The sequence below is a fragment of the Amblyomma mixtum genome, unplaced genomic scaffold (assembly GCF_055824585.1).
Source record: "Amblyomma mixtum isolate Tamu unplaced genomic scaffold, ASM5582458v1 scaffold_39, whole genome shotgun sequence".
Classification (NCBI taxonomy): domain Eukaryota; kingdom Metazoa; phylum Arthropoda; class Arachnida; order Ixodida; family Ixodidae; genus Amblyomma; species Amblyomma mixtum.
Genome location: NW_028317736.1, coordinates 200,535 through 227,335, shown reverse-complemented (window position 1 = coordinate 227,335; position 26,801 = coordinate 200,535). Strand labels below are relative to the sequence as shown.

The 26,801-nt window shown below is 45.0% G+C and overlaps 1 protein-coding gene across 2 annotated transcripts in view; it reads left to right on the top strand.

Annotated features, from left to right (window-relative positions):
* LOC149324405 (epoxide hydrolase 4-like) overlaps positions 1 to 22,764 on the top strand; it is a 28,431-nt gene extending 5,667 nt beyond the window's left edge. The window contains exons 1-7 of one of the 2 annotated variants that reach the window (XM_089565554.1): positions 5,226 to 5,319; positions 5,383 to 6,050; positions 10,584 to 10,708; positions 12,961 to 13,073; positions 18,196 to 18,364; positions 21,103 to 21,239; positions 22,359 to 22,764. In XM_089565554.1, coding sequence (XP_089421680.1) covers positions 5,844 to 6,050; positions 10,584 to 10,708; positions 12,961 to 13,073; positions 18,196 to 18,364; positions 21,103 to 21,239; positions 22,359 to 22,627 — 1,020 coding nt within the window. In that variant the 5' untranslated portion in view covers positions 5,226 to 5,319; positions 5,383 to 5,843 and the 3' untranslated portion in view covers positions 22,628 to 22,764. Of the gene's footprint in view, positions 1 to 5,225; positions 5,320 to 5,382; positions 6,051 to 10,583; positions 10,709 to 12,960; positions 13,074 to 18,195; positions 18,365 to 21,102; positions 21,240 to 22,358 lie in introns of those variants that run through there. The other variant, XM_089565553.1, reaches the window with a different exon arrangement.
* Positions 22,765 to 26,801: the final 4,037 nt, after the last annotated feature.

The following is a 26,801-nucleotide window of genomic DNA, read 5'->3' as shown; positions in this document are numbered from 1 at the left end:
CTCGACGTTATGGTCTATAAACGCGCCCGTCGAGCGACTGCATCCGGCTGAAACAACTCCCATGGGAGCGGCATCTTCATCAACTGGCGTCACAAAGGGCACCGAATTGAAAAGCTTTGTGTGCGAATATTCCCCTATTATTTAAAAATCTCCAGGTTCCGCAAAGACACTACTTATGTAGCTTTTATTCTTAGGGGGTCGCAAATAACCGCCGGTTGGAATTTGCCCGTCTGGTACTGGGGAATTGCTCATTGCGCTTCTATGTCCCTCTCACCATAAAAAGGCCTATAAGGTTAAAAGGAAATTAACAGCGTGCAATGAATGTACCACTTGTAAAGTAAATTCAGGAAACCATTTCTCACGAGATCACACAGATTTCATGCATAAGCTTACCTCGGCGCAAACAAAGCTGTCTCAAAAACAAAAATTGACTTCGCAAATACGCGTGGCTGCTATCACTTAAAACAGGCGAAAAATTGCGTCACATCTGAGTGGCAGGTGGCCTGCCGAACTCAAACAAATGTCGCATTTTTTGGATGTCTGAAATATATGACAGTTACCTTGAACGCTTTCCCCAATAACTCGCACCTCCTAATATGACGAAGACGCTTGCACTGAAGTGCGGCGAGGTGTCGGTGTTGGTTGCGAAATCCTAGTCAACTCTGAAGTATGAATGAATTGTTACACTTCGTAACGTTAATCTCAAAAGCCCTGCCTTTATTTGTTTCTGTATTTTGTATAATGGATTTACAACAAAGAAATTCCACCAGTTCATGACCTACGAGTATATTTCCTCTTAAGCCACTGTACTTCTCTTTTATGAGCCTTTTGCTTACTGCCGGAACGGCAAGAAAGTGACGTCACCACCAAGTGGTAAAAGGAATAGCCGGTCGTGGTGAAATACGCAGGCAATCATAGCAGATAGCCCGCAATGCCACGTGTATTTTAAAGAAGAAAAACTGAATCGGTTATTTATGTAAAGAGGCTCAGGTTTGCCATAACCAGCTCCTTGTAGTACACGAGAAAAGGAGAACGAGGTTTATGTGCTTCCCTTCACCAGTGTGAAGAAAGCGGCACCCTGGGTAAGACCTTTCCAACACGGGGTCCATGATCGTGCATGTGACATTATAATATGCTTTTACGAATTGTCTAGCTCTATCTTCGCGAAGGTAATGATGCCGATTACATAGAAAGTTCCTACTGGAGAGAATGGCAAGGTCACTTCGAGGCCGGAAAAAACAAAATAATTTCGAAATCATGAATTAAAAATGAACATCGCAAACTTCTACGGTGGGCCTCGGAAGTAATGCCTCTTGCGGTCATTTCTATCTCCCCTGACGGAGTGTATTATTTCATTAAGGGACCGTGCAAACTATCTTTTGTTGAAGAATTAGCTTCGCCTGGAGAAGACAATAAATAAACTTGCATAAAGGTCTCTTATAGAAGATGAGGCTGCTGTTCTGTGACCGTGGAAGTGTGTGGCGTGAGCTCAATGTAAAAGTTTAAAGGGGCGTTTGTTAAATAGATTTCTTATATACGGACAAAAACAGCTTGAACATTTCGCTCAACAAATCATGAACATTTACGGAGAAAAGAATGTTTTCTAAGAACAACGTACACCATCCTGTCTCTCTCTTTCCCTACTTCACTCTTCTTTTTCCACTAGCCTACTCAGGCCTTTCCTGCTCTCACGCAGGTGTAATGCGGTATTAACTGAGGACTGTAGCAATTATTCCGGCGCAGATATCTCCTTTTGTTGAAATCTTGATTATCGCGCTTAGGCTGCCCCTCTCGTATCTTCGAAGCTCTCGTGACCATCAGCTGTTACGCGAGTGACCACGACAACTTTAGCTAGGTTTCCTCCGTGTTTAAGAAAAGGACCAGTTGCAGAACATAGCAGCGATGATGCAGCAGAATATAGCGGCAGGAACAAACGGCAGACTGAGTTGTTTACCAGGTGCGGTAGAAAAGAATACGTGAAATTTCTAGGACGTTCAATTACCACTAGCCCTGGCATTGTAAAACACTGAAGAAGGATGGATAGCTGGACGAGTTTGTAAAAATTCACCGAGGAGGGTACAGCGCGAACAATACGAAGGACGTCTGTGTAGTCTTCTTGCTTCGTCTTTCGTCTTGTTCGCGCTGTACCCCCCCCCCCCCCCCCCCCCGCCCTTCCGATGAAACATTGTAATACCTTGGGGGCTTCCCCTAAAACATTTTACCAACATTTTACCTACTCGGGACATTGCGCCAGCATTAGATATTTTATCTTACTTTCGCCGCTTCTAAACTCCCACTGTTTCGTGTGTCTTGTTGCGTGCTCGTTTGATGGCGGTTTAACACGCAGGATATTCACTGTGATAATGGCGTATCGGTCTGAAGCACCAGTCAGCGGAACTTATCTGCTCGCTTCGCCGCGGGTTCGAATCCCTATCCCTCGACTGGTTCTTTCCACATGTCTGGCACCGTTCACCAGACGACACTGGCTTTCCGCTGCAATGAGGCTTCTACGCTCTCGCATAAACACATTTCATTGTAAACTAAAGGATGCAAGCGGCCACTACTACGCCGCTTACTACTACGGCCACGTGCCATCAGCGTGAAATGAAATGCGAACAAAGCAACTGAAACGCGAGAACAAGGATTAAAAAATATTTGTAGCTAGTGTACATATTGAAGTTGAGCAGGTCACGTTTAAATTTATTTGTTCGCCTTTCAGTTGACGCTGATGATACAATATTGTCGCGATGGCTGTAATCTGCACGTTTGTCTAAGCGATAACAATTGTTTGTAGTATCATACAGTATTTATTTATTTATTTATTTATAAATAAATGTGTTTAAAAACTGTCTTTAAAAATGTATAAATGTCTTTAAAAACTCATTTTTCCCCAGAACAGTGCATCACTGGAAGAAATTGCCGGAAGATGCTGTCTTAGCCCCGCAATCTTCTTTTGAAAATGCTCGGTCGCGACTTTTGTTGAATTAACTTTTCTTGCGTCTTTCTTGCTTTCATGGTTCTTTTGTTACAAGTTTGCTCAGTATTGGAATGCGTTGTATTTTTATTGTTTTTTTTTTATACGCTGTGCCATCCGCATGAAAATGTGTACTTTGCAATTGTATCCCCCCTACAAAAATGCCCTCAACGGGCACTGTAGGTACCTGAATAAATAAATAAATACAGTATTAGGAACGAAAGCCTGATAATTTGCATTTCAGACAACACTGACTAATTGCCCAATATGGAGCAATAATCCATTGTCTCGAATTTCTAACGTACCGATTTCTCAAATTTAAGCGGCGCAACTATACTTATTTTTTTTTAAAATACACATTGAATTTTTGGACATGAGCTTGCGTTGCGCGTTTATAATGTTTTTCTTCGGTTTCTCTATAATTATGATGTCATAACGTTTAGAAAGCTACAGGTTTTATCATGCTGCCCAGCCGCTTTTAAAACATTTTCAGAATGCTTTTTTTTTCTTCCGGAGTGTCGTATAGTACACACGTCAAAATCAGCTCCAGCAAGGCTAGCAGAGCCCTTATAAGGTAGTAAATGGCCCCAAAAAACAATAATAGAAATAAGGTAAACATCAAACTAAGTTCGAACATCGTACAAAACTTAGATTTAAGGACATGAAACAAAATAATAAGAGTCAAACGGGCGTATTTTCGCAAGCTCCTAGTACGCCTAAAAAAATGCCGCTGCAATGACAGCGGGAATAGACAGCAATCTGAGAGTGATCGACCCCCTAGTCGGCATTTGCAACAGGTGTTCCTCGACTGTGCAGCTGTCGCGATAGCTTTACTGCTGTCAATGAAGCAACGCTAGTGGGTGGTGCCTGCAATAGGACGGAGAATTCATGCTTTACAACCGATGCGTCTCTTCGGGGCACCGTTTCCCCACAGTTTGCCTTTCGGTTTGTTGGAAGCCAAATAAAACGGCAATCCTGTCTCTCTAATTTTGCTGCTTGTGAATCTATACTGGTATGCGTACAGTGATTTAAGCGATACTTACAAAAATAATTTGCTTATTAAGTACATTTAAACCAAGCAACTTGTTTATGGAAATCCCCCGTGTCAAGTAGTATTTCGAAATAAGGCAGTAATTATTCCACATGAGCGCAGCCCTTTCCTAGAAGGTTGGCATTTTAAGGATTTGTCCTGGTCCGGAGACATTTCCTTCCTCTTTAGCTTTCTTTTGTAGCGGTGTGGCCGCGCATAAGTGAATGTTGATATTGAAGGGAAGTCATTGACGTAAAGTGAAAAATGTAACTGACTAAGAGTAGGCGTACTCCTGTAGGCATATACTGCATGGATTATGTTAGACGTACGCATTGTGCAAATTATTTGTGTAACCGAGGATCCCAGAGGTTTGGCTATAACGCAGTTGATTTAAAAGATAAAACGGTGGCAGTCTCCTTTTCGGGGCAGTCGTGAGCAGTTTGAATCGTGAGACGGAAATTTCTGAAATCTGATTTTGGAAGCTGTGAATGCGTCTTCTCCTGCCGGATAGACAAGATGCCCAGAAAGAAGCGTGGTATCAATCTTTACTAAGAACAAAAATAACAGTCGTATTGTGCCTAACCTTGAAGCTTTTGTAGTTCTTCGCATTGGCCTTTACTTGCGGCCACTTACCTGTAAGTAGAGCAAGGTGGTGAATAACACGCATTCGCGATAGTTGCGCGCTTTTACTGCGCGACAGTAAGATCAACCCTGGACGCTTTAGGCGCAGGGTGTTAAGGCTGGGTTTAAAGGAGTCCTGTTCTCTCGTGTCTTCGCATTATTTTTATTACGCACGCTTCGACGGTCTTATAAGATAAACAAAAATCTTATCTTGTTTTCGGGACTTCTTCGTTGCATAATGTTTATAAATAGGACAGAGCATTTTTGACACACTTCTGCCCTTCATGTTTAACGGTTTACCTTAACTTCGGCGACGCACTGCCTTCTGCTGCCGCTGAGCTCTCCATTTACTTTTCATGTCGGGCAGCCCTGCGGTACCTGCCGAAGCGTGTGCAGCTGACAATGGCAGTAGATAAAGGTCACATCTTATCGCCCGCGTGCATTTGCTAGCTACTTTCAATTGCAGTGACCTAGGAGAGATTAGAAGGTACCGAAGGAGATAGGCTGCCAGCACTGAAGAAGCGCCCTCTGGAGGTGGGGGAGCGCCCCGAACGCAATAACAGCTCCCTTATCTGCTGTTATCAAGACACAAAACCAATGATTACACTCGAACCTCCCGTCGACAAAACGGCGAGGAGGACGCCAAAGCGGCCTTGGGGCCGAACGCGACCACTGCACGTCGAGCAACCCCTGTGTAATACAAGCGCACCGTACGGGCTGGGCTGCCGTCTAATCACATCGTTTTTCTTTGTTCCAGGGCAGTAACTCAAGCCCCCACGTTGCATGGCGTAATCAAAGAGATTGTCGCTGCGTTGGACTACGTTCGAGTGGCGTCGACAGAATCGCAAGAGGACAAAAAACGAAGATAGTGCAACGTGTGCGCTCGTACCTATCTGTGAGGGACAGTGCGTGTGATTCACTACGTGCAGGCGTACACCAGTGCCCTACAACCGGATTCTATTCACAATCCTGCACATAAGAGAAACAGAGTTTGACGTAGACAGCAGCAAAGGACTACGCCGAACTATTTTTGCAGTTGCACAAGGACTCTGGACAAACTGTAAATTTGAAACCTTGAAATCGTTGTGCGGATCACAGTTGTCACATCTGATCGCCATCAACTTCTACAGTCGTTAGCCTAGTGTGTTATTTCTGCACGTAGTTCCAGTTTCAGCCACCTAGACAGATTGGAGTGTTGGTGGAAAACAGTGGACAGTGATGGCGTCGGCTGGGACGTTACGTCGCATCGGTAGTGCCTTTCTTTTCCTCTCCATCGGAGCCATTCGCACCGTGCTTCTGTTTGTGAGCCTGGCCTTTGAAATCCTGATGAGCGGAAAGGACATCCTGAAACCAATGGAACGCAACGAAGAACCCGAGTGTCTGCGAGACCCTGCTTTGGGCACTCATGAGTTTGTCACCCTTGAGGTGAGTCCGCTTGCATGGTGTTCTATTCACCAACTCCCGGCAGTTGTTTTAAATATTTTGAACGCGGTTATCTGAAATAAGCTTATGCATTTCGGAAGCTCCTCTATCCTCCTTTATGCAGTGTCTGCAAAGTTCTTGCAGCGAAAAAAACCCACCGCTTATTCGACAATGTAGGATCCAGGCAGACGTAAAATAAACGAAAAACAATTGGCGGGGACCCTTAAACTGCACCTTAAAGGTATTACGCTGTTGCGCAAAATGGTTAATCAATGCCTATATATGCAGAATTGGTAGTTCTCGAATTTACACTCGTAGACCCCTGGCAGTCATCATACCATTCCTCGCGCAGTGGTGGAAGGCTTGGAAAAATGGTAAACACTAATTCCCTCGGAAGAAATAACACAGTTTACAGGTAAAAGTGCCCATGCGCGTGACCTTAGGCGGTACAGCTAGAACATCGCGCTTATGTGTCAGTGTGTCTTAGGGATTCTATTTTTCGCCTCCACACTTGTTTCTAGTATTATATACAGTAGACGCAAGCACAGTTTTGTGTTCCCTTCAAATGAAATCAAATTTATTTCAACATCACATCGTACATTGCAACGCTGCGGGTCCAGACAAAAATCCCTCAGGAGGCTTGACGAGACCTACTCCCTACTTATAAACACTTGGCAGAAACAGCTGTAGTGATCACTATATTAGGAATGAGAACAAAGCAATAGGAAAAATTCGGAAGAACACAAAAGAAACAAAAGAGAAAACGAATGACGTGCAATCTTCTTTCAGAGTGAGGAGATACATTCCGAGTTAAGAGTAGTTGGCAAGCAATATTTTCACATTTGACGCCCGTAATTTGTTCTGGTGCGAGGAACTGTCTAGCGGTCAGTGCTACGTGTGTTGTACACATTGGTTCGCAATGTTAATGAAGCAAGATCTTTGAGGTATGTGTCATTTTTGGATATGCCGCGGTGGTAGCGTCAACTAAGCACTGAATTTTGCAATGCGGGGACGGGTAGAAGCTGCAATTCATCAAAGAGTTGGTGTGGGTGTTAAAGTTGGCATTTTAATGATACGTATTGCTTTTTTCTGTAACCTAAAACGAATGTTAATATTGCTTGATGTGGCAGCGCCCCAGATTAGAAAACAGTAGCTCAGCGTGGAAAAAAAGATTGAATTCTGGAGGAGAAATTTAATGTTTTGGGGCAAAAGAAGCTGTAGCCGCGACAACAAGCCGACTGTGCGAGCAAGTTTAGAACAAATATGGATGACCTGCGAGTTCCAACACATATTCTCGTGGAAAATGACGCCCAGGCTTTTTGCTTGTTACGTTATCTCTATGTTATTACAGCCAATATACACATTGATATTAGTATCTATTTTCTTGTTGCGAGGACGAAATAATACGGCTTTTCTCTCGAAGGTGTTAAGAATCAGTGAATTTGAAATGCTGCAGTTGTTTATCACCTCGAGTACCTTATTAGCTTTGACTTGCAGTTCGCATGGAATGACTATGTACTAAAAACGTCAGTGGCAGCAGGTTATTATTGTAATATTAACTTCTTTTATTTCGATCAGTAATGGAGGAGATTGCAGGTAAAAGTCGCTCTAGAGGTAAGCGACTTGACTAGATCCTAGAGCCTCCTTTACAAATAGATATACATAGTAATTGACTTCGTATGAAATTTGCACAAAAATAAAGATAAAAAACTCAAATTACTTGACAAATTTTCTTCAATATAATTCAAGAAGGAATAAATGACAAAAATTTCACGCAATGCTCGAACATGAGATCTATAAAAATTAAGTCCTGATTTTTGAAAAATATTTAAAAGTGTTGGTTGTGTGTATTATATTTATTGTGAAGAATAATTGGTTCGTGGAAAGACTACCTTGCACTGTTCGTGTATCTTGTGACGTAAGATTTTGTGTTCCTGGTAAGATTAGATAATTCAGGAAAAAACTTTAAATTTTCTTTTACCTCCCGCTTGAAAGCTTGACTTAACTAGTAATTATAAAGATTAAACACGGGTATTGTATTTGCATTCGAAAATAAGTCTCATGTGTGGGCATTCTAAATTAAGTAAAATAGTTCTCGAATAAATGTTTTCTGTTGATGATGATGTCCTCGGGCTGAATGGCACATACCCACGGCGGGGGATTGGCCAGGGTGCATAGCGGATACAAACGCACTCATGTGCAGGGAATGGAGTATAATTAAATCTAAAAATTTGGGACGCAGAGCTAGAATTCGTACAATACAAAAATACGGAGAAAGAAAAGTTGTGAATTCACATTCTAGCAGAAGAATCTACCAGATGAAATTATATAATCGTGAATAGAATCAAACACTGGTTTCAGGGAATATCCCTTGGCGCTTGCCCCGAAGGATAAGATAATCGGAATAGATAGAGGAAGCCCAAGCCGAGCGAGGGGGATCTCCAAGCAAATTCTACGGAGAGCAGCGAGCCGCCGGCAGGAGAGGAAAAAATGTTCTTTAGACTCAATTTCGCCACAAGACTCACAAAGGTTGGATATCGAAAGCCCCGATCGGCATAAATAAAGATTTAGCCGCGGTATCCTGCAGCGCAAAAGGGTCATGGACACCTCACATTGCCTCGAACTGCACATCCGCACACTCCAAGGAAATGCCAGGTGTTGAAAATCCGCTGCAGCGAGGAGAGGCTCATGGCTCAAGGTGTGGAAACGCTGGAATCGCTGAAAGCGTGCTAGAGTCAAGTAAACAGTATTTGGGACGAAAGGGACAATAGGACCATCAAGGGCAGACTTTGCTAAAAAAACTGTTTTCTGCCTTGTCCATCAGAGCTTCTTCCTCTTTTCGACTGTGGAAAAGCGTTGTTCCCTCTTGCCGTTGTTTGTCGGAACTGTACATTTCTGCTTTAATAAAGCAGACAGATAAAGAAGGCAGGGGAGGGTGATAAGGGGCCGGTTATGAAATTGGCATGCAAGGAGCCAATAGTCAACGAAACCAAGGAAAGTATAGGCTAACTTTACTATTTTCTTATTCATTTGTCGTTTCGATAAATGGCAACTACAGCGAAACGTCTGCAATGTAACATTCGCGATAGTGCGACCTAGTTGTAGGTATTGAACGAGTCTCTGAAAAAAATCAAGCGAATAAGATTGAAAGCTGAAGAGAAAGACCATACAAAGCAAGAACGCCATCAAGAAAAAAAACGACATCATGCTTTCTGCAATTCTTTTCATTTTCGGATTTGAAACTCGGAGGAGGATAGTTTTGTCAACTACTCCTCTCCCATTCCACTAGCAGCCTCACCAGCCTGACGTGCTACGTACTTCCTGAATGAGATCCTCGCACCACGGGAGCCTTCAGTATGGACATACGCCGGTGACCAGCGTTGACATTCACCCTGTGGAAGGCACTCGCAAAGCTGCCCTTGCAAAAGCAAAATATTGCAGGATGTCGCGAACATTACAAGCAGTCGGTAACCTGCAATTTCTGCTGTGCAAGACCGTACACATCGCATAAAACATGCACAAATTCGGCTTTTTTGCACCTTTGCAGCTCTTCCGGTTTAACGGGGGTCTCCTGGGACAAACCAAACTTGATTGAAGACACAGAAATCAGTACAGAACAAGAAGGGGGGAGCGCTCGCTCGCGAGAGCTTTCAAGAGCCGCGCTTACATGAAAAGGACTTTGGCGCATCGTATTTCCTAGCGCGTCTCACCGAGCCAACACCTCAATGTTTACATGTACCGCATGAAGCCAAGTATGATGGCACCACGCCCAGCGCACGCGGCGGAGGGGGCCAGCCGCTCCCTCCCGTATTGAGCGTGGTTTACCACGGGGAGAACGAGGGGAGCCTTCAAACTTGCTTCCGTTCACCGCTGAAGTCGACTTCCCGTCCTTGATTTACCCTTGCCTGGCGGATTAGCGCGATGTGCTCTTCTATCGCATTTTCCCTGTTTACATGAGCGGTGCGATACACCAGAATGTCATTACGATGCATTGCTGTCGCATTCATGTAAACGCGGCTAGGGCGTTTGAAGCCTTCGGGGTAAATTGTTTATTGCTTCAGCTGTGCCCCCCTTCTGCACATATGTCCACGTTCCACTGGCAGCGTGGCCGCCAGAGCATTTCGGAACGCGCCTTCTTGCCCATCCACCGCCTCCGGGCCGTGCTGATGGCCGGAGAGCCGGGAAATGCCACCGGCCTTGTCGGTTGGGAAGCTGCGGTCTCATAGCGCTTGGACTCCGTCGACCGAGCTCGCAACCCGTGCCACATGGGCAGCTGTAGCGCGCCGCGGGCACGCGTGGCTTCACGGGGTGTGTTGCGTTGTTTCCGTGAGCGCTTGTCCCCGAATACGACATGCGGGAAAGAGAAAAAAGTCTGTCTGCGTTGCCGGCCTAGCTGCGGACAACGAAGATGTTTCCGCACCCGGCCCTGCTACCACTCTAGACCTTTCAACCGCTAATGCTAATCAGCTCACGCTGATTAATCTGCTAAACTGCTAAGCTACGCTCCACCAAAAAATGCATTTATTTGCATCCCAGGATGTGACGCTGCACTACGTGTCGGCGGGAAGGCGGGACAAGCCCTTGGTCCTTCTGCTGCATGGTTTTCCGGACTGCTGGTTCTCATGGAAGCACCAGATACTCGGCCTCAAGAACGACTTCTGGTAAGGCCTACGTCTATTCCCTTGCCCTACCTCCATCCGATATTTCCCCAGCCAGCAGTGTAGGTTAGCGACGTTCCGGTCGTGAGCAATGGGTTCGTTTATTGTTACTGTACGAACGAGAACTTAAAGCACTCTTTGCTGCTGTCCGTCCTCCCTTAGCTGGACTAAATTTCAATATACTGCCCGTGGGCTGTACGTGACAAACCATAAAAGATTTCTCGCGTTGCGAATATCTGTGAGTGCGAAGTGTACAGTGTTTTACTTTCAGTATCACCTAGTGTAGCATGAAATGCTCAAAGTGATTATGCATACCAGGGGCCGTATTGCACAAGCTATCCATTTTCCGTGGCCCACTTCGCCTCTTTACGGTCTCCTGTCAATTGTCACTCAGATTTACGCACGCCTTTCAAGCTTCTGTAGAAAGTGACTCGGACTTTGGGGGGTTGGCGACCGCACCTTACCACTGGCTGAAATTGGATGCACTATGCAGCCAATGGAGAGGTGCATCGAAGCGCCATTTCAAAAGCAGGCGACCGTACCTAGTCACTGGCTGGTTTTGGCTGCGATATGCTGCCAATGATGAGATTTGATCGCCAACCACCTAATGACCGGGTTGCTTGCCATAGACCCTTCAAAGCCGCTCATATATCTGGGTGACCATTTAACAGGAGACCGAATGCACTCGAAATGGGCAGCGAAAAATGGGCGGCTTAAAGAATACTGCCCCTGGTGCAAAGTGTGCACTGCATGGGCAGCAAATAGTGAAAAAAAGGGGTTTCAGCTAAAAGTAAGCCCCGGTGGACTGCACATAGGGTGTGAGTTGTATACTGGAAATGGCGTTACGTTGCGCATTCACAGTTCACACGGGCAGCTTTTATGCGCATCAAAGCTGACGCACCAGTTTAGAGTAGAGGTAATGCTTGAGGCGGGGAACGAGATGAACTTTTCAATGGCTGCTGGGAATCTCAGCCGTGTGTTCAAACTGTCAAGCTATCCGATGCTAGCATAGCAAAGATGAAGGAAGACAGATGCAAAAAGCACTCGCTCGTCCGTACACAAGCTGGATTTTCGCAACCTATGAAACTGGCCTGGGCTTCCGTTGCACGTAACGCTCAGACAGCGTAACAAGAAGCAAGCTTCAAGGGCCTCAAGCATGCATGGTCAGGGTACTGTGAGTGCAATGAAGGCTGCAATGCTGAACAGATGGGATGTTTTCTTCGGTACTGCATCGTAGGAAGTTGTGGCTTCCGAAACACACTTATTTGATGAGAACACACTGTCCCTGCCATTCACTTTAGGCAAAGGTATGAGCAGCTTTTAATGCTATGTCATGGCCAAAATATAATGGAAATATGTCACACGATGTTCTCTTTATGGCCTGCGATTTTGTATCAATTGACATATGGGAAGTGAATATATCTCAGTGTAAACATTCCACGACCAAGAAAGTGGGCCGATAAGACATCCAAGCAAGAAGAAAATTCCTCCGTCTTAAATTTTTATTTCTTTTACTTAATCACAAACTCGCACTTGATCCTAGCCCTTACGTTTGCCCTCTTACCACTAGGCAGACACGCCACTCTCATGCCCTCTCTTTAACGCATCACTTTGCAAGGACTAACCTATACAAATTCTCCTTTTTCCCTAATACAATTGCAGATTGGAATAGTTTGCCTGCTTCTTCCCTCCAATCTTTAGATATGCTGGAATTAAGTATTCAATAGCTATGAAATGTTGCCTCCTGTCAGTTCCTTGGTGCCGGTTTTCACTGTGTAAGTTTTTTTTGTGCTTATATTTTATGTGCAGCGTTTCAACTGGACTACGCAATGTGTTGATGTGTTTTGTAACTTGTGCTGTCATGCTTTTTTATTTTTTTTTAAATTTTATGGAAACATATGCCACTCCTGCTTGGGCGCTCAGCCTGCAGTATGTTCAAAATAAAATAAATAAGTGTTATGCAGGTGAAGAGGTCGTAGTACAAAAACTAAAAGAACAAATATCTGTCTAATGCCCATGGACTCCTCACATCAGCGGATTAGAGTGAACAGGCGACGATGTGAGTGTGAGACGTCGCCATAAAGTCGAAGTCAGGATAATGCGCACAGCTTGGAGGAAAGTGGTGCAAACGTAGACATGCAGAGCGATCAAGCCCTGCACCATGGTCGGCGTTCAGGAAGGAAACCAGAATTACTTGCATCTGCTTGCGTGTTTGAGTGTGGCATACTTCGAGCGTTTCGCCTTCCTACTTGCAGGCTCGTGGTTCCCGACCTGCGCGGATATGGGCAGTCCTCGAAGCCGACACGCGTCGAGGACTACCGCGTCTCCAAGCTCATCGAAGACGTTCATGGACTCATTAAGTCCCTAGGTGAGACATGAACATCTTCGAGACTAGAACTGTCTCTTCACCTCAACTTAAACTACTGACTACCACGACTTTAAATTGAGCGAGTTCGCTGCGAATGAGCGCCGCGGTAAGCTTCCCGAAAATACCTACTGTTGGTATGCAACTTTCAATGGTCGCGAAGCTTTGTAAAGTTTGTTTGTTTATGCTCGCAGCCATCGCCACTCGTCGTTATCACTTTTTATCACCTTTTTATCACGGCACTATTTCACAGAAAGTGAGGCAGTTATACTATACGCCTTTCTTTTATTAAAACCAGTGGAGGGTTTCGACAGCGAATACTCGCCAGGATGGCTCAATGGTTAGCACGCTCGGTTACTGTGCCTGAGTACCTGGGTTCGAACCTGACCGTGGAGGTCACGTTTTTTTGAAGGCGGAACGCAAAAGGCTCCCTTATGCTGTGCGATGTCAGTGCACTTTAAAAGATCCCCAGGTGGTTGAAATTATTCCGGAGCCCTCCAATACGGCACCTCCTTCTGTCTTAATTCTTTCACTCCCACCTTCTTCCGTTACCTCGCGGCGCGGTTGAGGTGTCCATCGAGATATGAGACTTACCGTGGCTTTCATTTTCTGATAACCAGCCAATAAAAAAAACACGCGTAATGCGTTATATGGCTGCCGTTGTACCGCTTAAATTCCTTCTGCTGAATTGCTTGCAGTCAGCTATTACAGCTCTCGCTGCAAAAACCGCAAGTGATACTTTCGTGTTGACGAAATGAATAATAATCTCACAGGTATCATTAGAGGGTGCGCAATACAAGTAGGCGGTAGAGTAAATACACATTATACTCGTCGGCTTTCTCAGAAGACGAAAGATTTGATTGAGCAACACCAAAGCATGAAAGCCACTAACCCCGCAGATACAAAAGAACTGGCAGAGCTGTGTAATCACTATGCGCAAGGTAACCGGTGTAAGAAACAATGTACAGAGAACCTAGTTTCTTTAAAAAACGGAGAGAAAAATTGAAAAGAAATTCGTTATCGGCAAAAGTTTTACCTGCGCCTTAACAAACAAAGAGGTCTGTGTCATGATCAACATGGCTGAGTTACAATTTTTGAATAGTTTTACATAGGTCTATCCAGTAACAGAAGTAATCGGAGCCGTAATTGGAGCAGTCGTAGCGCGCATAGGGGCCGTTGTCCCGAAGCTGTCCGTCACAGTGCAATGCTGCGCTCGGCGGAGAAAGGAGGCGATTGATTGATTGATTAAAAATATCTTTATTTGTTCAGTATTCTCACAACTGTGGGTGGGCCGCCTAGTCCAGGCCTCCATCTCCTCGCGACGGCGGGGAAAGAAAACCCGTTATATTTTGCTCCCTCATGTATATTTAACAGACATAGCAATTACAAAGTCACGTGACTTGTGCGGCTTCTGCGTATTGCAACGCATCGTGCGTTTGATCGGATTCTGAGCACATCCGCCCCTGTCTAGCATCCATGACTACAACGCTTCGAACTGCAAGCGATAATTTCTTCTGCGAGAAAACAGCACCAGCATTTCGTGACACAATTCAGTCGACCAGAGAATAACAGGAATAATTCAGGTTTCTGTAATTGATGCCAAGCCTCTCTGTTATCCTCTTTAGTAGTCTACACTTTGCGCTGCTTTGGTACCGAGGCATCAGCCTTTCTGTATTCCCTTGTTATCCGGCCGGATCAGATACTATCCAGCTGAAGAAAAAATTACTTGAACCGATGTCGAGATCTTTCCCACGCAGGCGGCTCAGCATCCTTCGATGCGTCCGGAAGATGACCCCATCAGCTGTTTCTGTTAAGTGTGATATGGGATTTGGTGCAGCTATGACGACTGTATCCTTGAGGATAAGGTCTGATAGCCAAACTAGATTGCCAGGCTTCAACTTTGAAAGAGCACTAGCTAGGTGGCGTTTGATGAAGTGACACGTCTGTGTTTTCGTTTAGAGCGGCTCTTTTACAGCTGCGCATGTCCGTAATTTCGAACTTTAGGCGCAGCATGGGAGTCGTTTCTCGAGGTGCCTCCCCATAACGCTTTCAGCTTGACTGTCCGGGAATTCCAGGCGTTTGCTCTCTAGAACAAAAGAGTGAGGTGCGGGTCTTCAGATTCCTGCTCAGTTGGTTTACCCGTATGTGCCATAGTTAAGAACTCTCCGTTGCCTTGAGGGTGCCGCCAACTCACTGTGACATGGAGCAAGCCAAAGATTTTGTAATGAAATCTCATATCAAATGCGTGCAAAATGTGGACCATTATCTGATGCCATACACCCAGGGATACCACCCCTACTAAAAGTTTCCATATGACGAGTTACATGATCCTATAGAAATTTATGGAGTCAGTAGGAGCATATGGAGTCGGTGTGGACTATATGGAAGCAATTATGGAAGCTTACGGACTGCGTATGACATTATATACTATCGGGGACAAAAGTGGTATACTCCACGCGGCGGAAGCCGGAGCAACGCAAAACTGCGTTCCAACGCCATCTACAGGCGGCATCTGGAATCGAGACAGCCAATGTGGGACCTTTACTATCAGGAGGGATGTCGCTTGGCTCGTTTCAATGTTTCGTGCTTTAGTTCGCCGAAATGCCGCAGTTTTCCGTTGCTCCGGCTCTCGCCGCGTGGAGTATACCACTTCTGTCCCCGAGAGTACATTGTATGGAAACCGCATAGAAGTTATGTGGATTGCTTATAAACTCCATACCCAGATAAGATATGGATTTCCATATACATTTTCATACCCTATGGACACATATTCCCATAATTCTATACGAGCGGCTCATATAGAAAGTTTCAATACGAATGGCGCGCAAAAAGGCGTTTTAGTCTTTCATTCAGAGCACTCGCTTTTGCGGACAATAGGCGTATTACTGACACCATGTCGTAGTCATGGCGGCCCTCGGGCACCGTTCACCTGACGCCGCCCGACACCGTGCATCAACACGCACGGCGTATGTACACGAGACCAAATGTTTGCTTATATCAGCGAGGAAGATTTTCTTCATATTTTTCTCCGCAGGGTCATATGACACACACAGACAGTACAAGATAATGTGACTCCTGCGGTCGTCGATCGGCTCTGTCTATCGCGGTAGGGCGCGCGTATGAAGGCGTTTCCAGCAGAATAATTACCGAGCCAGCAGCGCACAGAAATTCGACATCCAATCGATAATGAAACAGGAAGTAAAAAAAAGCGTTAGCAGCAATGCAAAAGGGAAAGTAGCGGTTGAGAGTCAGGAAACTACAGATATATTGACTAGAGATACGGTAGGTTGGCAGTTCGATCCTCACTGCCTCCGGGTACTCACCTGTGATACAATGTGCAGAAGCTTTCTTCTGGCTTGGTGTTCTCCTGGTCTCGTGCGAAATGCTTAGAAAATTGGTCTCTGAACCACCTTGCGGAACCGAAAAATAACAAGTGGCATAGCACTATTTGGATAAAGCTGCCTTATTCCTTCAGTAAAATTCAATATCATCATTTAAGGAGAGTGTGGAGATTGTGTCCAAAAACTGTCAGCACTGCATAAGCATTGCTTGGTGAAATCATGTGTTCAGGAGTCTTAGAAGAACGCCACGGTTATATTAAGACATTTACTGAAGTAAGCAACAATAGAATCTGGGCAGCCTTAGAGTCAATGAACCGAAGCACCCGGCTGACTTTCGCAAAGGCTATTCGACAATAGTCCATATTCACTCAGGCCTTACGGAAAGAGGATGTAGGTGATGAATGTGTAAAAATGACAGAAACGATCCATAGCGGCTGCAGAGCCACTGTATACCTCCCTAAATAAAGCAATAAACACCTTATAAGGAAGAGCCTCTGGTAGAGAGACATGATCTCTCCAGTACTAGTCTCCTAGTGCTTAATGGCGGTAATACCAGATCTCAATTGGGAAGAGCGGGGATGCATGAAGAATGCCTTTGAAATCTGCGATTCGATGATGACCAGTGCCTTGTTAGTAAGTCAGCCAACAAAACTACTAAGCATGAACAACGATCTGCATAGACAATTGGCTAAAAATAATATGGAGAGAACTAAATTAGATTCAACACTCTGGAGAGGGAATAAAAGTTTAGATAGGTAGGCAAGCTTTGGGAGTGCTAAGAAAATACGAGTACATCTACTTTGGACAGGTAGTGACCTCAGATCCGGACCACGAGAATGAAATAAATGGGGGAATGAGATAGAGTGTATTTGGCAGGTACTCTCGGATCCTGAATGGCAGTATTCGTAAAGAGCCAAGTATAACAGCTTTATAATACACCGGCATTTGATTATGGGGCAGAAACGTAGATCCTAACGAATACAGGTGAACTTAAAATGAGGACAACGCAGTGAGCTACTAAAAAAATTTAATATGTGGACCATTTAGACAGAGGAAGAAAGGAAAGTGAGTTAAAGATATCATCGGCCACACAGAGAAGAAGAAATGGGCATGGGCAGGACATGTATGCGAAGGCGAGGTAATCGATGTTTTGTAAGGGTAACACAAGGTATTTCAAGGAACGGCAAGCTTAGCAGGGTGGGCGGGATAGTCAGGTGAGCGCATGAGACAAGAAAGTTGGCGGGGGTAACGTAGCCACAGCTGGCGCAGGACCTTGTTAATTCGACAGATATAGGAGACGCTTTCGTACTGCAGTGGGCGTAGTTATGCTGATGGTAATGTCGATTACATTTTACAGTCAGATTATGTTCTTGATTCAACCAAGAAGTTATAGATGACAAGCCCTGTGCACCTCCCTCGCCTTGCTAAGTGAAGGGAGGTGCAATCCTACTTGAGTGTAGTCATATCATACCTGCGTTACAACACTGATGGGTGCTCTATACCCATAGTCAGGATTAAAGAACACTGCACATTACCAGTTTAACTAAGTCATATCATGATGAAAGGGAACGAACACAACAACACAACACTGTCAACGCGATCAACACGGTACCGCTGCTCTGGGGCTGTGCGACTCTTTGTGAGATGTTACTGCCGTTAAGTTAGCAAGGGGGTTTACTGGGATATGTTTGGTTGTTAACACCGAATCATTAAGCCACAAGAGTGGCGTTGGAAGCAGTATGACGCAAAGACTAATTCCTGATGGCTGTTTGATATCTTCACAGGACGAGACAAAGTTATGATCGTCGGCCACGACTGGGGCGCTGTGATAGCCTGGACCTTCGCTAACAAGCACGGGGAAATGGTGGACAAGCTCGTTGTAATCAACGGACCCCATCCTTTGGCCATGCAGCATCAGCTTCAGCACAGTCTTGACCAGATTAGGAAGTCATGGTGAGTGCGTCTGGCGTATCGCTTAGATTGTTGCCTGCTGCTAAACATGCCCGGGCAGTCAACTACCCGTGGACCACAGCATTGTGCCTGCATGGTTCCAAGAACTGTTCGTGTAACTTTCTTGCCGACTTTTCGCAAACAAGGACATATGCGAGAAGGGATTCCACGGAATGATTCATGGTGTGGCGTTGTCAACTCTGCGGTAGCGGACAAAAGGGTAGCAACGGGCCAATTCAGACACTAGGCTGCAGGTACTCGAATATCGGGAGGCTGTCGCGGAGGCAGAGACGGGCCTAGTTGAAGAGAGAGCTGACAAGTGCTTGATATGCGTGGTTACAAGAGTGAAGAAGGCACCAAAATTTAGCACTCTGGTTCTTTTCAAGGGGTGATCGGTCGTCATGTTACTAGCTGAGGAATATAGTTATTTTAATACGGTCCAATCACTTCGGTTTGGTCGCCTGCCCAGTCTCCGGGAACCGCCCAGAAGAGACATTACGAAACAAAAGCGCGAAGAAGACGGGGACAACGGGGAAGACGACAAAACGAGCGCAAAAGAGCGCTTGTTTTATCGTCTTCCCCGCTGTCCCCGTCTTCTTCGCGCTTTTGTTTCGTAATGAACCAGTACGAATTCCCCCACTAGATCTTCCTCGACCTCAAGGGACGTCACAGACATACAGGCCCGGGTGGAGGTGCCGACGTCAACCAAGGTCAGACACCGTGCACTGCCAACGGAGTCATTGTCTTCGCACCGAAGCGCTCCGTGGGAAAGGAATGCGGATGCGGAGCTTCATCCTAGCGGAAAACGATACGCTTTTGCATACGTCTGAATGCGCCGGGGCCATATAGCGTTGCTTATGAACACGACCGCATTCGCTCGTGGCCGCACTAGATAGCACAACTTTGCCTCTCCGAACAAACTGGGCTGTTGCCATCGTCGCCGCAGACGTGCCATACCATGCCACCGCGCCTTGATGGATTCATGCACCGTGAACTAATGTAGATGGTCGCGGAGAATGTTCACAAGCAGACGGGCGACTATCTCGACAATTCTGTATCACTGCAAGAGAATTTGAAACGTAAGAACGCGCCACTGTGCCGCTCTTGGATACCAGTTTGCACATGTCGACGTTTAGTAGATGCGGAGAAAACAGTTTGCTTCGTAATTAAAAATTCCGAAAGAAACACTGACATGAACCGAGTACATTTCTGAATTTACTACCGCACGCATTTGTACCTACAAATAAGGCTCTTTTCCCTTGGTCATGTCCAACATTCTTGGGCAAATGTTTTGAATGTTGGAACATTGCAAGGTACTGCTTTGTTAATACAGTAGAAATTAAAGGTCATTGTTTTGTTAAGTAGCAACATAATTCTTTTGAAGCTTTTTCCTCACTCGCATCGAGCAGTTTAAGACCGCCAGAGAAAATCAATGATGAACATTTCTGTGCATAGCAAAAACGTCAATAGGAAAAAAAATGGAAGCCTGCCGAGCGAGGGGAGATGTGCAGATACAGTAACTGTTATAGTGAAATCACAGAATGTATGAAAAAAATTGCTTTCATAACACTTCCCCGCTGAAAAATGTTCTTGTCAAGAATAGTTGGGTATGGTAGCAACGCAGGGGGCAAACACTAGCGCTTAACAACTCATGGCTGTGTCCAGAAAAGTAGCCGTGATGAAATTTAAGCTTTATCCCTTTATACGTGTAGTTTATTCCACAAAGCCTGGCTAGCTCAACGAATTTATTTCTGCCCAGAGAAAGCTGCAGACGCGTCGCCTGCTTGTAAAGCACATTCAAACAGCGTTAAAAAGCAATTGAAATCTCCGGGTAAGAAGGTTGCAGAGCACTGCGGTGAATGCTGCCGCTATCATGTCATGCATATACATGACACTAGAAGAAAATTAGAGGCAATTTTAGCGGTATGTTTTGCAAGCTATACAGATAGTTCAATCGTCACAGTAAATTGAACGATGGCAGACGTCAAGAAACCGACGAGATACTAAATACAAATTTTTTATGTATCAATGAAAAGCTTTGGAAGTATTTAGCCTCGCATGCTAATAGTAATTATATCTGTGGTTTTCCGTGAGTAACAGCCATATCAGTTTAATAAATTTCATGAACAGGATTTTCCTCACCGCATCATGAGAGGAAGGTGGTTTTCCATGGTACCTTAAAAAGAAATTAGCTTCGTACGATCTAGCGTAGCCCCACCAAGAAGCACTTGCCACTGAGCGGCATACGTATCACCTTCCCGTTTTGTTGCACCCTGGTTGGAGTGGCGGAAATCTAGCACGTGTCACCTCTCTCCTCCTAAGATAACCATGGCGCTGATAATGGCTTTCTGAAGTCGCACCTTTGACTCATCGTGAAAAAAAAAATCTTGATTATTAGAAATTACAAACGTTTCCCGCGCATTTCTCAGCACACAGATGTGTAAACTCGTGTCCTTTCGCAGGTTTTTCAGAATCATTTCAGGGGCCTAATTTGTTATTAAATTTACTGTCAACCTTTGTGCCACCCACATGTTACATTACAGACCTGTCCTTGTGTTCATGTTCCCTGTAGCTGTATGAAGCAATCTAGCGTGACAATGTTGCTCGCCGGGCTATCAACATTAAATAACAGTGCCACATTTTCCGGTGATTGTGCAATGATTAAAGTCATTCTATTAACGTTTTTGGAGTAGAATATCTGCAAATATTTTTGCCATCCCGGAATCTCTTTGCCGGTGCAGGTACTTCGTATTTTTCCAAGTGTCGTGGCTGCCCGAGGCCTTCTTAAGCGCCAACGACCTGCAGGCTCTGGACAGGGTGCACTCGTGCTACGACGAGGAGGAGAGGGAGGCCTTCAAGTACATCTTCGGAAAACCAGGTACGCACTAACTTTAAACAGTGCCGCAGGGGTCAACTGGAAGGCACAGTTTGTGTTGCACACTAGAAAATTGCCTACACTCAGTGGCAGGGTGGAGTCACTCTACGCAGGCCCGTACACGCAATGGGAACAGAGTCGGCACACGACGGGCAGATATATTAGACACCTTTAACATGATACCGTGTACCGTGTTACCGTTATCGAATGCCGGGAGCCTGCGAGCAGCCAATGCGCATGCGCAAATTGCCTTGACGGTGCCAGATGGCGCCACATTCCCGGCAGCTGTGCTCTCGCCCGCAGCGTCTGAACCAATCAGCGTGTACTCACCGCCGGTGGGCGGGCTCCCGGTACTCAGGTAACGGTAGCGGTAACACGGTACACGGTATGCTAAAGGTATCGATTTCTTATCGCTCACAAAAAGGGCTCCACGGAAGCAATGGGCCTTACGCACAATTCGCAACTCATGCCCTTCTCTATGAGTTGCGCAAACAGAATTATTGGAATAAAGAGCACACGAGATGAAGAGAAATATATAGAAATATTCAGAAATCTATTGGTACCCCGCATGGCTTCTATATGCTTTTCTAATTATTTTAGCGTGATGTTTAAGACAGCACTTGGGGTCTGTATGCGTTCAGATTTTTCTTATGAGTTGTCCGTAGAGAACTCATGATTCCATATTCCAGCTTCTATACGCAGGAGCGGGAGCCTAAGAGCTGCGCTCGAGAATGGCATACACGTTAAGCCGCTTAGCGATTATTGGAATAATAAACTAACATAACAGTGCTCATTCTCGCTGTTTAATATTTTAATGAAGAGAGACAACGATAGATCTGCAGCCCTGTTGACTATTTTTAATGTAGCATTTAATAGCGCTTCAGTCTTCGCATGTAAATGCACCAACTTCCCAGCAACCTCAGCTCACTTTATTGCTAGCATGCTCTCTTTTGTTCATCGCTCATTTTGTGTACGGGCGTTTTTAGTCATAATTGGGAAACCAAAGGGATATCGCCTCGATTTATTTACAACCGTTGGACTCCTTTGCAAAGAAAATCATGAGGCAGTGTTCACTTTGTTGAGAAAGATTATGCTATTCCTGCCTTCGAAACCGTCTTGCAGGTGCACTGACCGGTCCTGTCAACTACTACCGTGCCTCCTTCGGGAAGCGGTCGAGTGGTGCCCCTAAGCTGCGCCGACTGGGCGTGCCCGCCCTGGTGGTGTGGGGCCCCCGGGACTTCGCACTGACGGAAGCTCTTGCCGCACTTAGCCTGGACTACGCGAAGGGGGGGAGGGTGGAGTACATTCCCGACGCCGGACATTGGGTGCACCGCGAAAGACCTAAGTATGTTAACCAGCAGATCAAGCATTTCCTGCTTGAGGAGAAATAATACATGTCACCGATCCTCGCCTTTGTTTACTTAATTGCCACTCAGGAAGAAAATGTCACTTTCGGATTTGAGTTATCATTTCCCGCAGCAATGATTGCTGAATAAAGAGCAAAAAGTAATTTATTATATTATCAGTATACCTGCGTCTTCTTTTGTTCGCGGTTTCAACGCCACTACGGCCAATTTTTAGACACACTATTGTCGGCTACAGGAGAACTCAGCAGTGAAGCTCCGGCCACAGAACTGAACGTAACACTGAAATCTATCGGTGAAAAATATTTTCTGACTTTATTGCAGCTTTTTTTTTTACCTAACCAATAAGCTGAATGCAAGAAGAAATTATAACATCAAAAACTGTAATGCCTTCGCCTTGTTTCACGATATCAAATATTAGAACGTTGATTCCGTTACTGTTTTTGCCTGCCAGTGTAGTTGAACAGAACCGAGAGGGCCATGGCGCATTGCTACCAACTGCTCCCTTTCAAGTTGTATCGTACTATATTTGCAGTTCTGTTCGTTTGGGACCTGGAAAACTCTTGCATTTGGTACTCCTGGGTCGTACTGCAAGCAGTCGCGTGGCAATAAGGTTAGAACTAACAGTTCTTTGTTGTTTAGGCAAAAAAAACGTCGAATGTAAATATGAAACGTGTGCGCCTCCAGAGAAGTCTTCGTTACCTCGGGCCCCATGGAATGTGTGGAAAAGAGAGAGCGGGTGGAATGTGACGTTGACACGCATTGAGGATTTCTCCTTTGTTTTTCCTTATCTATAGCTTATAAACTTCTACATACGCAGGAATTTAATACGGAATAAAAGCCGAATGTGGACATGCTTTAAACCCTTGAATACGCACAGGATCCACTTTCACGTAATTACGCTATGCAATGAATAGCTTTCGTTTATTGTGCGCAAACAATTTTACGTTCTAGTAAATATAGTACAGAATGCTTCACAGCTCTAGCTGCTATTAGAGCACCCTTCAGTTTTGCGTCATTGGCGTCCGCTAATCGACCGCCGAGGACACGCCGGCAGAATTGCACGTCCCACTAACGAGCCCAGCGCCCCTATACCAAGCACCACAGCATACGAGGCTGATGTGTGGATAGGCCCAGTGAAATGCGACAGAGAAAAATTCATAAAGGATGTAGTTCACTTTCAGAATGGTTTCTTATTACTAGCCCTATTTAAAGTGTACCTTCTGTGTACCAGAGCGAAGCATTAGTTTTGTATTTCTGCTCTTAAATCGCAGTAAGGGAGTCTTGTTAACAATAAGCCTGCACAGAAAAAGGGGTGGCTTTCATAACCCTCACGATGCTTCCCAGTCTTTTCTCATAGGTATGATGAAGTGTGCCCTGATTGTCGTTCACTGTGTCCGGCGTCGCTGGATGATTAAGGAATTTACACGTAGTCTTGTTACAGTGCTTCGTTTGCCACGAATTCCTCCTCATCGCATCCAATCTCGCGCCCGGTGGTCTGTACTTGTTCTGCAGCCACATTCTTTAAAGCCTACGTCGCCTTGATGATCTTTGATGCGTCGCTGGAAGGTCCCTGCTTCTCCGATATAAACGGAGGCCCAGTCATTGCATGGGATTCCAGAAACCACACCAGGGAACTTGGCTCGTAAAAGAGGGTCGCTTAAGTTGACAACTTCGTCTGGGACGTAAATGAGAAGAAAGGAATTCCTTTCTCGTACGCGTGGCTTTATTTGAAGACAGTACGGCGTCAGGACAATAGGAGTATGTATGTGCTCCCAGAATAATCTATCCGTCGTGTTGGTCGACAACGTGACTTGGGCATCTGCGAAGAATTAAGGCTGAGACAACAATGTCTCAGAGGTCCTTAAAAAAAATGCTTGAGTCGCCAGCATGCGAACCCATTTAGGAATGTGGGGAAAATGACCGCATTTTGTAAAATTACAATGTTATTTTGTTAATATGTTAATATTATAATGCATGTTCGCCCGCATTTAGTTGTTCCCACGCTCATTTATCTCTGTTGCGCGTTTATTCACAGCGACATTGAATATTGTATTCATCTTGGGGAAATATACACCCTTCATCTTTACATTCTCTGCATACCATCCAAAGTCAAGCGGCACATATCATAAAGCATAGGCCCACTGCAGAAAGTTTCTCTGCTCCAGTCAACCCAACATTCTACCTGCTCCCAAATTAATTCAGCACGCTTTTTCGTATCCATATTTTTTCTATACCAGCAGTCACCAAATAACTCCCCGAAACGACAGTCGCTTTTCTTGCAATAAAATCGTCTTACTGCCTAAAGTAAACCCAAATCACGGCATACAGTTAAATTATTTACTACCACTCATTAGAATTTATTACCAGTTACTATTAAATAATCACTAAAAGTTTATACCGCCAAATGCTCTCTCCATTACTTTTTAGAATTGCTCTAATCATCGTTCACATGCATAGTATTTGTCCAGCATTATTCTACACCAGTTGTTTCACATGAGACGTTCAGCATTTTTAGCAAAATACTTTTTCAATTAAAAGAGCGCGTTCCTCGGCAAAGCATTGTCAGCAATGTTGCGCATCAGCATGCAGCTAAGACGTTGTTTAAATAATATTAAGTAATTATCTTTCTAACTTTTACCATTGTTGCCCTTTTTTCATTGAGAAGTCTGTAGCCCATCGTAAGCAATATCCACACCAGTTATATAGCGAAAGCTCTTTTACACGAATCAAAGCTGCAAAAGCAGATTCATCGCTGAAGTCTTTACCTCGACTTTGAGTAAATAAATAAATTTACCATTGCTGCGACTGCCCCGCCGCGGTGGCTCAGTGGTTACGGCGCTCGGCTGCTGACCCAAAAGACGCGGGTTCGATCCCTGCCGCGGCGGCCGAATTTCGATGAAGCCGTAATGCTAGAGGCCTGTGTGCTGTGCGATGTCAGTGCACGTTAAAGAACCCCAGGTGGGTAGAAATTTCCGGAGCCCTCCACTACGACGTCTCTCATAGCCTGAGTTGCTTCGCCCAATAACCCCAATAACCAACCAATAACCCAATAACAAATAACCCAATAACCAACCAACCATTGCAGCGACTGGGCTTAGAACCCACGGTGGCGCGAAGGGATCAGTTTCACTGACCATTCCATGAGAGTACCATGTTATCGCCGCAGCCGATTACGCCTCGTACTAAACTGTAACACACTCTCGCGCTTTGTATTGCACATCGTGGCCTTCATCAACTTGCATATGCAGCGCTAAAAGATAAGACTAACTTAACCTCGCTCAGAGCTTAACCTGAGTCTAATATCGTCGCCAGGCGTGCCGACGACTGAGCAAAGCAGAACCATGAGCCATTCCGGCCAGAAACATGCTTTCGTGCTTCTATTTAGTTTAATTAGTTAAAACCCTACCATTTTTTAGAATTCTGAAAACAGAGTTACCCTCGGCGCTGCAGGCCAACATATTTTTGGCTATTTCTGCGAGTTACGTGCACTGCAGAGGTTGCTTTGCCTTCTTGGAACCGCTATGAATTTGGTGCGACGTATTCAAAATTTGTTGGGCCAGAGCGCCGACGGCAATTACTCCCTCGAAATTCTAAAACTGATATGGATGTATCTTGTATGTAGGCTAGATGGCTCTCAATAAATTACGAGACTAAAACTAGTAGTTACAAAGTTAACTTGATAATATTATCTGGATAGCGGATTAGTTCCCAATGTCAGGCAAAAAAACGGCTCTCCTATAAAAAAAAAGCCTATTTAAAAAAAAAAGAAAACATGTTAGGTTAAGGACCCGGTATATCATTCACAATATCTATATGCTGTTCATTGTGCCACTAGATGTATTTGATTGCTCCTTTGCAATTTAAATTGATTGTAGCGACCCTCGGCGCCGTGGGCGAGCAAATTGTTGCTATTTCGATCAGTTGCTTGCACTGAAGTGGTTGCTTTCCCTTCAAGATTCTCTCGAAAGCGCAAGTATTTTGGCGCGATGTAGCTTAACTTTGTTGGGCCACAGCACGCAGGTTAACTGCGTTTACTAAGTTTTAAAGTCAAACTGGTTGGATATTATTTGCGGGGGGCTAAACGCGTCTTAATAAACAGAGGGACTAACGTGCAGTAATAGATAAAAAGTTAGATTTTTGTTAACTATCCTACTAGTAAACACTCCTTAGCTGTATTCTGATGCACTGCACCGCTTAG